Source organism: Thermobia domestica, chromosome 1 (assembly GCF_964235325.1).
Source record: "Thermobia domestica chromosome 1, izTheDome1.hap1.1, whole genome shotgun sequence".
NCBI lineage: Eukaryota > Metazoa > Arthropoda > Insecta > Zygentoma > Lepismatidae > Thermobia > Thermobia domestica.
The window spans coordinates 236878705-236891847 of NC_137454.1; the positions used below are offsets into that span (position 1 = coordinate 236878705).

The following is a 13143-nucleotide window of genomic DNA, read 5'->3' on the forward strand; positions in this document are numbered from 1 at the left end:
TCGATGATGGAAAGAGACGCTAAACGTCAACAAAGAAACTATACAAACGTTTCAACAGTTTCCCCTTTTGATGTCTGCCTTGCAAGATCATGCATCAAAATTAATACCAGCGGGTGTGAGTTTGAGTGAATAAGTTCCAATGATCGTTGAATGCTATTACTTCCTCTTTTCTTATTTAAACCATTACATATATGGCACAAGATTTTTATACTGACAGTTTATTTCTAGGATCATATATTTTAACCTAATGGCAAGCCTGTTATTAGTATTATTTAACTTTTAGGTCAGTTCGGATGATTTTATTAATAAAGAGATGGATTAATTAATCTCAACCAAATTTGGCACTGCCTAACTAGTCTCTTTCCAGCCTTAGAAAAAAGTGGATGTAAACAAACCCACCTGACTACCAGTGGAACGATGGCCAGTGATTGGTTGTTGGTCTCACTGCACTAATATCCTACCGCACTGCACTAATATAATCCCTACTAAAATAATAATTTCAAATGAAAATATCCGAATTTATCCTGTATTTTGTGATAATAAACGCAATATATATAATATTTATCAACAGATGTAGCTTTATTTCAACCTCACCAGTCCTTGGACATATAGTATTTACTGCGCATGCGTGTGCATTCATGCGCCGACCCCACTCATTTGAAATTGTAGAATACAGAGTTCCATGGCGAAAAAGTGTTACAATAATCCACCTTCCTCTCGTGTTATAAAACGCAAAAGAGAACATCAGGAACAGAGGCAATCTCTTTATATAACGGTTTAAAAAAATATGTATTTCCAACATAACAGTAGTCAGTGTCAATGCGTTAATTATATACCGACCAACATAGCCTTACACTTTGGAAATTATGCGACGACAATAAGCTAGCAGAAGATCTTGCTGCTCACGTCTCCCGCTGCCGAAGCACGTGTGAACCGCGGAGTAATACATTTCACTTTGCTTACATCTACATTGTTCTAAGGCTGGAAAGACTTTTTATATTTATCATGTGTGGCAATTAGAGAAAAATAGATTGGCATAAGGTACAGCTCAGTTGCTTTTAATGTTAGGAGTTATTATGAACTAAAATTTTGCTATTTTTGGTTGAAATTGGCTGTCCACGTTTTGAGATATACACTTTTGCGAACCCTATATTATGGTTGTTCGCTGGAGAAATCAAAAGGAAGGTAAATTAAGTTTTCCTAAAACATGATTTACAATTTAGAGATTTTGTTCAGTTTTATTAGAATTACGAAACCATTTTCGATTCTCTTATGGACGAAACATCGAACAATTTTGTATCTAGTCAAGTATATTGTCATGTTAACAATTAAAATAATATTGTCCATTATAAATAAAAAAAAAAACGAACTTATTAAGTGAAGTATTTAAGAATTTTTGGTTCCCACTAGAATTAAAGTGCCCTTTTCTTCTTTTCTATACAGTAAACATTCACTTTTCCCCGTTTAGTGTCTTTCTCTATCAATAATAGATTCACATCTATGGCACAGACAATTTAAAAACACCAATGTTTGATAACACACAAAATTATATCCAGTATTTGTTGTCTAATTTCTGTACAAATATATTTCTTCATTAGTCAGATGAACTTCTTTAAGCACTAACGCATCTTCCATACTTGCTATTATCAACATTCAATGTAACAATGTTTAGTTTAAGATTACATTTCGAACACTTCTGCACATTTCAAAATTTATTCACACCTTCTCGAACCTCAAGAACATGTCTCAATAGTTAGAAATTATCGTAACATCAAAAACATATGAATATGTATCTTGAATCCTTCACATCCATTTATATTCAAGAAACAAAATGAATAGTTCGATCAAATCCAAGTCTTTGTTGTAGATTCCTGTCCCTACGTGTCTCGACTATGATGCCCATGATCTATGTTTCGCCCAAACATCTTCCACTTGTAGCAAAGAGGGCCTGGATTGTAGTAGCTGAGAAGTAATGAACTTCCTAGTATTGGATTCATACTATTTTCAAAGCTGTTACTTTGACTACATGGTGGTTTCGTTCTGTACGTAAACCCATTAAAGTCAAATACTGAAGCGGCTGCTGATGGACTTGAGAAAGAATAAAGAGGTTGATATCTACTGCAAGATACTGGCCTGTGAAAAGCTGATTCCAAACCGGAACTTCCTAGAGAGCAGAAATTGTACGTATTAGTCAATCAGACAACGACAATTCTCTTCTAACATTAATTACATTAGTATGCACGAAACACTTTTCAGAGTTACTTAACAATTTGTTAAGTTTGTAGTGTTTAGGATAGGTTAAGGCTTATAATAGTCACTCGTGGATGGAGTACCAATAGGGAATACTCGTATAAAATTAAGTAGATGTAAACCTCGCTACTTAAATGTAAGAATATTTCTTTTTTTAAAATGAATGTTTCCTAACCATGTATGAAATAAGCTTATTTAATACGTATAAAGAATTTATAAAAAGACTAAAATTGGGGATGACTGGAGAAGAAGTGATTGAGTAATATATAGAATGATTGTTGATGTATCGAGTTTCGAAAGAAAATGATATTTCTATCTCATACTACATTCCCAACTTCTTTTTCGATCGGTTGCAATAAAAAGAGTTAATACTTTTTGTATAAAAGTAGTGTTTAATAATAATCCTACTGAATTTTGTTATATTAATTTGATAACTCTTTACTTAGCCTTTGGTTCTAGATCCTTCCATAGAAGGGTGCTGCTACAAGCTTTGAGAGTATCTTACCTCAATGCTACAATAGGTACTTGGATTAAATATGGTGAAGTAGCGCTGGGATCTTCTCCTAGGTGACTTTCAATATAAGAGAGATGAAAAATAGGGTTTTAAATACTGGTAACCCACATTGAATATGAACTGAAATATGACTGCAGGAGAGAATTTCCTCTGTTCCACTTCCTGAAGTCGTCAATGGTATCGAGGACATCATGGTGATTTAAGATATGTTGAATTCCCTTCTAACTCGTCAAAGAAAACATTTTTTTTTTCATTTTTAGTCTGCCTGGAAGTGTAGACAAAATGTAGCAGATATGTGTAAGATTGGGGTGAAATTTGTTCCAGATAGATATCTGTCATCTCACAATAGCAATCCATATAAAATATTTGTAAACAAAATCATGGAAACGTACTATGTTCATAGATGTATTTCCAGTTTCTATAAAGTTTTTCCTTATTTAAAAAATTAAGAATAATTTTTGTATAAGTAGGGAAGGTATGTCACAGTTATGTCTATAAAATATAAACAAGTAGGCAAGTTATGTTTATCATTGTATAAAATTAAATGATCATTATTGACCATATGTTGCAACTAAATGTTTTAAAAACATCTTGTATTAGTTTGCCTTGGACATGAAAATAAACAATGATACTAGATTCTTCTCTCTCAAAATACTCGCGTAGTAAGTACTTTTCGAAAATAATAGATTACCAGCTATTTCGAGCTAAAAATCATTAAGAATACGCTAAGAATTCACACACAAAAAGGAAAGTGTTAAACAGTGTTGTTGATATTTGTCTTTGAAACATAAAAATGATATTGTATACGATCCTGTAGCACCTGAGAAAGAAAAATTCATTACAAATTGAAAGCGAAAATATAGTAAAATTTTGAATATATTAATCATCAATATCAGATAACTCTGTACGCTGTATAATGTTATATTTATGATAGAAATCAGTGATATTACATTTTCTTATTTATTGTTCAGCTACTGCAAAATTGGGAAAGAATTATTTTCGTAAAGCATTATACGTATAAAAAATCTGTAAAAAAAATTTCAATGTCCTAGTTTTCAAGCTGTGTTGCTATACATCATTTTTAAATGTTTCACAAGACAAGAGAGGTTCCAATATTGACTGAAGAGATAAGAAATGTTAATGAACACAAATTACAAAATTAGACCCTGAAAAAAATTGCTTCACAATAGGAGCTTCATTCTTTTCTATCGTAAACAATTTTCATGGCTTAGACACGAAAGTTTGTCATTAGAAATGGTGTTATACAGACAGCTAGGAAGGCCGAATTGTAGCGATAAATTATCGTACATAACCATACTATGATTACGATCAACCGATATCTGTCTCATTATTAATTGAATTAATTGTTATGAAAAGCTTTATTATTCCAGTAATAATAATTTTACCTTCAAATGAAATTTTCTCGTTTCTCAATTAAATAATTCAACTAATGATGGGACGGATATAGTTCCGTTACATGATAGATTATAAGTGACGTAATTAAGACTCGTGTTGTTATTATTCATAGTAGAAAATAGTGAAATATAAAACAAAAGTGCTAAGAAACTTATTTCTTGTGAGAATGTTAACACGACATCTTCACACATGAGACTTCGAGTCTAAACATACATCCGAGTCTTACTGAATATTTATTTCTAATAAACGATTTTAATATACTTACAAAGAAACACATGGCTGTAAATGTAATTGTATTAAGTTCAATGATAATATGAATTACATATTTTATGTTAAAGAATCATGGATTTTGTGATGCTCAGTAATACATGACATTTATTTTACAATTGCAAAAAAAATATTGGTTTTATCGTAAGTTTGACTGAAATTTAAAACGAGGAACTTCATTATTCACATCTTTTATCGAACATTACTATGGTCATCAAGTCTAGGAGGTTCAGGTGGGCATGTCATGTAGCCCAAATGAAACAGAGTAGAAATATTTTCGAAGTTTTAACTGGAAATCCAATCGGAAAACAACCATTAGGAAGACCTAGGCGCTCGCAGAATTAGAAATACAAAATAGAAACTGGATCCAGTTGGCTAATGATAGAAGTCAGTGGAGAGCTTTTGTGAACGCGGTATTGAACCTCCGGGTTCCATGGGCCATAGAGTGAGTTAGTTATAGGTTTTATAATATTATTAGCATTGAACGGAAAGTAATTCGTCCAAAGATGAGAAATATACAAATGAATAGTTCTAATTCAGCTGAACAAAATGATACGCATGAGAGTCAAAACCAACGCAATATTTTTGAGAAAATGGAGTTAAATGAATTTGTATATAAACCTAAAAATTAAATGTTGTACGAGAAGCACATAACTTATTGAAGTAAAATTGATAGTGAAATACACTCTCATCAGACTCTCATTTTGACACTGTGAAGTTTGCAAACTATACCTAGAATGGTTGGTAAGATATAACCTGAAATTATCATTAACGCTCAAATTTTAATTTATATTTAAGTAAAATATTGTTCAAACATAAGGCATATACACGTACATATATATACAGTCGTATATATATATATATATATATATATATATATATATATATATATATATATATATATATATATATATATATATACGAGGGCTATCCAGAAAGTAGATTACGTTTTGGAATAAAAAATCAACAAAGTATAGGAAACAAATTTTATTATATACAGATGAAAGCCACACACAAATACTACTTTTCGACATAGTCACCATTCAAATTAAGGCATTTATCGTAGCGATGTACGAGCTTGGAAATTCCTTCGTCGAAAAATTCGGCCGCCTGCGACTTCAACCACTTCGTTACCTCTTCTTGCAGCTGTTCGTCGTCATCAAAACGCTGCATAGCCAGCCACTTCTTCATTGCTGGAAATAGGTGGAAGTCGCTCGGTGCCAGGTCGGGACTGTACGGCGGATGAGGAAACAACTCCCACTGAAAAGATTCAAGAACTTCACGCGTGACATTTGCCGTGTGGGGCCGGGCGTTGTCGTGAATCAACAAGATCTTAGAGCTCAACATTCCTCTGCGCTTGTTTTGAATTGCTCTTCTGAGGTTTTGCAGAGTTTGGCAATACCTTTGAGCGTTTATTGTAGTGCCTCTTTCCAGGAAGTCCACCAAAATCACACCTTTTCTGTCCCAAAAAAACAGTCGCCATCATCTTCCTTGCCGACATTGTTTGCATGCATTTCTTGGGTTTTTGGGGAGAACCTGTGTGCCCCACTGCATTGATTGCAATTTCGTTTCACAGTTCACGTGTTTCACCCATGTTTCGTCACCAGTAACGATGCGATCGAGTAAAGAGTCACCATCCTTATTGTAGGCGTCCAAAAAGTGCAACGCTGCAGCCATTCGCTGATTTTTATGGTCCTCTGTCAAGATTTTTGGAATCCATCTTGCACAAAACTTGTGGTAACCAAGCTTTTCGCTGATGATTTCGTGCAACAAACTTCGCGAAATTTGTGGAAAACTCAAAGAAAGTTCCGTTATTGTGAACTTTCGATTTTCACGGACTTTAACATCGACTTTTTCGACAAGTTCGGCAGTCACTTTGCTGGGTCTCCCACTTCGATCTTCGTCGTGAACATTGGTTCGGCCATTTTTAAATCTTATGACCCACTGTCGCACTCCACCTTCAGTGATAATGTTGTCCCCATACACTTCACACAGCTGCCGATAGATTTCTATCGGTTTACAGTTTTTTGCTGTCAGAAACCTTATTACTGCACGCACCTCGCAGCTCGCGGGATTTTCAATTAAGGCAGACATTTCAAACCGTCACAGTATCTTAACGGAGCACAGCACGAACCTCTCACTAGCACGGCTAGATGCCGACTGAGCTGCGCAACGCTCTGACCCCAAGATGGCCGCGCTAGCCCCGCCCCTAGCGGACACAGACGAAAACGTAATCTACTTTCTGGATAGCCCTCGTATATATATATATATATATATATATATATATATAGATATAGATAGATAGATAGATTAGTCTATAGAGACATCGAGTTGAACGAAATTATATCCTTGTGGGTACATTCTTATGCGCAGTTTTTGAGAAAATTGAGAAAATGAAATCTATTGGTTTTAAAAGTTACGTAGTTCATTGTCACTAACAACTGATACTGTCGTTGAAATAATTGTTATTTATATATCGTACAGTGTAGCAAAATACACTGTTAACTAGTTGCAGATTGTATCTATTGTTAGTTATCTTTTTCTAACAGTATATCTCGTTTGATTTACGGCAAAATTGCGAACTAATTCCCTTTTCTACAAGTGGCGTCAGTACATAGCAGGGTTGCCAGAAGTACTGGTTTTACTTGAGATATATAATATATGCAGTTTTTTTTAAAAAAAAAGAAAATCAGAAAAGTATCCTGAACCAAATGGAACCAGTTGTGTACATACTTTAAGTCGTTGTGCAGTGAATACGCAAAACTATTTAACACGGAATGAAGTATTAAAGAATGTAGATGGATTCAAACTTAAAATTCCCGTATGAAAATACAACTTAAAGAATATTAAATAATTATAATAAGATTAGCAAATATCAAAAAGCATTAATTTAATACGGCTACAACAGTGGAAGCCACAGGAAAACATCATATAATATACTGCCGTGTCAAAGAAATGCAGATATGGATCTATCTGTCTAACTAACTACATATGTAGATGTAAACCGATATATATATATATATATATATGTGTGTGTGTGTGTGTGTGTGTGTGTGTGTGTGTGTAAACCGATGCAATGACCATGCGTCACCGGCTGAAACGTTCACCGCATGGCCGGACAGATTTTCATGTACTCTTGACATATAAGTTAAGTGTTCTGTTTTAGTACACAGAGATGGACCTAATTTCAGGGGAGATAAATAAACAAGTCTCATTTACACACTTCCGTCTACCTCACAAGCAGCTTTTTTGTTGTTTTATTAAATACAATATGTTCACTTCTTTCTTCCTTCTCTACAAAGTTTTATCACATTATATGAAATCCTTCTAATATAGGAATATATTACTTTGTGTGGTAATTTTTAAAATTCGATTTTCCACTTCAAATCACAACAACTTACTTTAACAATATTATAATAAAGTACAGCAAACCAATAAATGAACTGTTTGTATTGACTTTCAGTGCCCATATGTTCTGGCCACCCTGTAAAGTAAAGCAGAAAAGCAGTCACATTTCTTATTCCGACAGCTCTTTTCAACCAATAACAGCATATAAACATAAAGCACCGACTCCACAAAACAAACGCACGAACTCGTCAAATAAGTATTAGCACACAAATGCCTTTACGTCCAAACTTCTTGTAATCATACATATTATTCTTGGATCATGTTATTGTACGTTTATATAGCATTTTATAAATAGTATAAATGAAATTTCCACTCTACTGGTAAATCCATATGAAGTGATCCAATGAGGATTACTAGAATTTTTTTACCTTTTTTTTAAATATAGCCTACTATTATCATATTCATTCTGGCTGTTTATTGTCACTTCCCAATGACTTCATAATACAGTAATATGTCGTGTAAAAGTAGTTCGATTTAAATTTGAATCATACATATTGTTCACGTGCTTAGCGTAATACAAAATTTACGTTTTATTTTTAGTGTAACGTTCTATTCTTATGCTCTGAGGCTAAGGAAGACAGTGATGATGTTCTTGAACAAAATGGTAGGATGAGGAAAATAGTAAGAATTAAGAGAACCCCTGAGAAAATCCACGCACACGGTGTTTATGCATCACAAATCCCACTTGGCTAAATCTGGTATCGAAGTAGGGACCCCACATACCAGAGGTGGGCGCTCTAACACAGAATCACCGAAACCTAAATTGTACTTACATTGTACCTAGATTTTACCTAAATTGTACAACACTTTTTTACAGAAAATAGATTGGTCTATTTTACATAATTGTGCTATCATTGATTGGTTAATTGAAACCTAACGTTCTCTTCTCTGCACTAAGACTATGTGAAATCGGATCAACCACTAATCGAGTACGATCTCAACCACTAATCCAGAACAAGTATCCCCTTCCCCCGTTCGGAACCACGACAGAAGAAAAACAAAAGAACGAAAGAAAAAATAAATTAATCATATAAAAACCTTTGTTTAAAACTTGAAAATGACAATCCATTTTATTAAAATATAAGATCTCGATATTTCTCGCTGTATTTGAGATAAAATTATCAGTTGTATGTTCATTAATAACTTCCTTCAATACTGAAATGAAGAGCATAAAATCCTCACATTCATATACAAATGTTTAAATCCACTTACCTACTTTCACGGTGTGCATACAACGGCGACAGCGCCGAAAGGAAATTGAATTAATTATGTAATATGCCGACGTGTGCTTATCTCTTCCGCAAAGTCATTGGAACGTTTTGCTTTTCTTTACACGAGAAATTAAAGTGCTTATAAGTGTACTTCACTAAAACCATATGTCGTTTATCACGTATTCAATCAATCAGATTACATCAGCATACAAATTGTTATATAGAATTATGTATCAGAGGTTACCAAACTTTGTTTAATAGAAGCTTCTTTAACACCCACTCCTTATACTTCCCGTTTTAAGGCAAATATTATCTACTTAATTATTCAGTCATATTTCTAACTTATTTAACGCTTTTGCATACCTTGCCATCATTGTTTTTAAACTCATGATTTTATATGCGGAGTTACTCTGTGTTTTTCTTTGAAATAAGCAGGAATTATGACGTGTTCATTTTACGGATTTGTTCAAGTCTGGTTAACACTTTGATCTTGGGCCTGAGTTTAGCTCGGTGTGGCACGTATACATCTCTCAGAAACCTTTCGCGGATAATTGTCGGCTGTTCATTGCGTTGAAACATTATTTGGGTTCGTATCTAAAAGAAAGCATTACAGTGGAGTCCCGCTAATCCGAATTAATTTGGAACGAACCCTGTTCGGATTACCTGATTGTTCGCATTAGCCGGCATAACAGTAAAATCGCGATTTGTAGCGGGAGAACGGGTATATTGTGTTCTAATACATAGCGTATATACATAGTGTATGTGTTCTAATGCATAGCAACACGTTTTCTGACTACAGTATATGTACTCTACTGAAAATATTTTTAAAATGTTGGAAAAATTTGATACCTTTATTTTTTCACGTACAGTAATTGTTGTAATGTGGCTTAAGGCCTAAATACAGGGATTAAAGAGCAAAACTGTATTTAACGAAAGTTTACTTTGTTTTCTACGAAACATTTATCCATTTTCATCCTTTTAGTTACTAATTTCCTAAAATTGCGTATTTTTGCCACAAAAACAAAATAAAATTTTCCTCCTCGATCTGTTCGGATTAACCGGATATTCGGTATTAAACGTTTTGAATTACTGGAACTCCACTGTATTTGTTTCCGGTGAGGTTGATAGTTCCAGATAATATAATGATCCATATTATATAATCCAGATATAATGCTTTGTGATTCTCGAAATCATCATCTAGATACTCTCCAAAGATAAGTAGAACCATTGAGAAAATGAAATGAAGTCTTTCAAATTTACGTCCCACTTTTATACCGGCTGGGCTAAACGAGACGGTGGTGATGAGAAATAAATACAATGGGGGAATGAATAAAGTGGAAGGAAATGGAATAACCTCGAGAAAACCCACGAATACGGTATTTGTTCACTACAAAGACCACTTGGCATGAGTGGGATCGAACTAGGGACCCCATGCACCAGAAGTGAACTCTCTATCACTAAGCTACGGAAGCAGAACAATTGTTTAGAAGAGAAAGAGAATAAATAAGTACAAGATGAAGTTATAAAAAAGTATATCAATTTTGATATTTCACCCGTTCATTATAGACTTCAGCTTGAAAAAGTAGGATTTGTTAAATTCCAATAATAAACTTAGGCAAGTAATTTTTACCTATTAGGATTCAATTAAAGCTTTCCATGCTAAAAGAAAATTAAAGAAAAAAAGTGCTGAAGAAACTAGTGTTTGTGGTAATATTTTTGAATAATGCTATTTTAATACACATCTACAAGGCACTAATCGACCCATGATGCTCAACAAATATGGCTGTCACTCATAAACGGGCTAGGATTATTTTTCTTTTAAATGCTACACATGAAAACATTTTTTTAAAGAAATTGACGAAACCAAATTAAAAAGGTATTTAGTTTAATTAGATTTAGGCTGCTGTGAATCACTGAGAGAAAGTTTCTGAACCCTCACTTCGTTTTGAGTACAGAAAGCTGACCATCAATGTTTGTTTATGATTTATTTTTGAAGGAAACTTAATTGCAAAAACTCCATAGAAAATCTAAAATGTACGAAACTACTAACATCAGGAATTTGCTACCGATAGAGAGCATTAATAAACAGACTACTGTTGTATAATGTGAGCTGTAATCTGTTTAAGACTATAATGGACGATTAAAATTTACTATTAATACTAGATGATATAGGCTGTCAGTGCTTTAGTAAGAAAAGTATACTAAGAGTTGATCAGATGTATTCTGACTGTAGATAGTATTTTGTTGTGTTTATTGGCATAATGGATACAATATAAGTAGTGCTGATCTATGAATGATTTTGGTTTGCATTTTAAGGATTGTTTATTTTTAAAAAGATTACAAAATCAATTTACTTGAATAAAAAGAAAATATCTTGCTTCGAAGAGGTTACTTAATGACAAACCACTGAATCAAATCCACTCTTTTAAAAATGTAACATTTACTTTATCAGTATTTTCAGTTTCCCAAGACTGAGAAATACCGGATGATCAATTATGTGAAAGTATTTTTTAAAAACTGAAGAAAAAGAGTTATTAAAATTAAAGTTTTTGAATTTAGAAGAACAATACTCGAAACATATACAAGTACCGTTAAAAAATCGAGTTTTGTGATAATCGATGGAAATTTCTATCCAGGTATCCAAATATCTAATTATCGAAGTACTGTCGCCTTTTTTGGCGATAGGTACAATAATACCCTGTATAAGTGGATTTATCTATTGTAAAAATAATAGTGTCCCGTGAGCACAATACTTTCTGTTTACTGTGTTTCCACTATGAGTCTGTCGTTAGATAAGTGAAACTTACTAATATTCTTGCTGTACTGTTCTGTGGGTGCCTCTACAACATGGTTTTCCTTTAATACAGATTTAAATATATTACGAATATAGCGTTATTTTTCGGAGATCAAATTAATCCTGCCTAAGATACGGTACTTTGTTAAATGCGGGATCGCAGACCAGAAATCGTGATTCTACTGTATATGGAAAGGCCTATATTCTTTTGTTTTAATAATTAGAAAAGCAGGGTTAGGCCAATGGAGGTTTTGTATTGTACTATCATGACAGACCGAAAATAATAATATTATTTTCGTTTAAGCATGTTTGTGTTTAGATTATACGTATTTTTAAGTCCCTACCACGACTGTAGAAGAACAATATTTCTGGTCTCATACATATTAGATTGTTATATTTGAAAGATACAGATATTAAAAAATAATTACTTCATTCGTTAACATACTACAGTTACAGACAGAGGCGGCGATTAGGGGGCATTAGGGGGTAGTTGCTCCTCACTTTTTTGAAGTGACCACTTAATGTATATAGTTTTATTAGGAAATGTAAAGTTTTTGTATATATTACAGGTCCATAGAAAAAATTATGCCATATAATATTTGTCGTTCCGTGAGTACGTATTGGTTATTTGTCTTCTCGTGGAGTTAAGAAAGCTACAAGAATAGTAATTCAAAACAATTAATATTGCAATTAGGTATTCCAGTAATAACATACATTTAATGCCATGTCTGGAATTAAAAATATAAGTTGTTCATTAATCCCCAGTTTCAATATAACTTTTGCAAAATAAGACTCATTATTCATTACTATGATTAATATTAGCCTTTCTATTTATTTGTTTTGCAAATTTGTTATTAAATTATTGGATCACATAATTTTTCAGACAGACTTTTAAGATATTCATGACCAAGGAATCAAATCTCTTCTCATAACTTCGTTGTTTAAGAGTACAAAGGGCTAGTATCTACTTGTCTTACTCTTGTCAATTTACTTAATACCTAGGTAAAATATAAAATACAATATACGGTATTTTAACTGAAAAAAGATCATATCCTATTACTTATACTACCTTTCGTCAAACAAAGTGTCAGAAACAACCAGGAAAACTAACATTGATATACAAATGTTCAGATCATGTCTTGCCTCCCCACTTTAAAGTCCAATCGCCACCACTGGTTACAGAGAACAATTTTTTCTACTTCATATTTTGATTTTATAAACTGAAATTCCTTTAGACCGTTTTAAACCTTTTTTAAAATTCTGATTACAGTGATATCAGGCAA

The 13143-nt window shown here is 33.1% G+C and overlaps 1 protein-coding gene across 1 annotated transcript in view; it reads right to left on the reverse strand.

The window, feature by feature from the left end:
• Positions 1-1211: 1211 nt before the first annotated feature.
• Positions 1212-13143, reverse strand: part of LOC145667225 (uncharacterized) — a 194621-nt gene continuing 182689 nt past the window's right edge. The window contains exon 10 of the mRNA XM_081734903.1: positions 1212-2164. Within this exon, the coding sequence (XP_081591029.1) occupies positions 1878-2164 (287 nt within the window). The 3' untranslated portion in view covers positions 1212-1877. The remainder of the gene's footprint in view (positions 2165-13143) is intronic.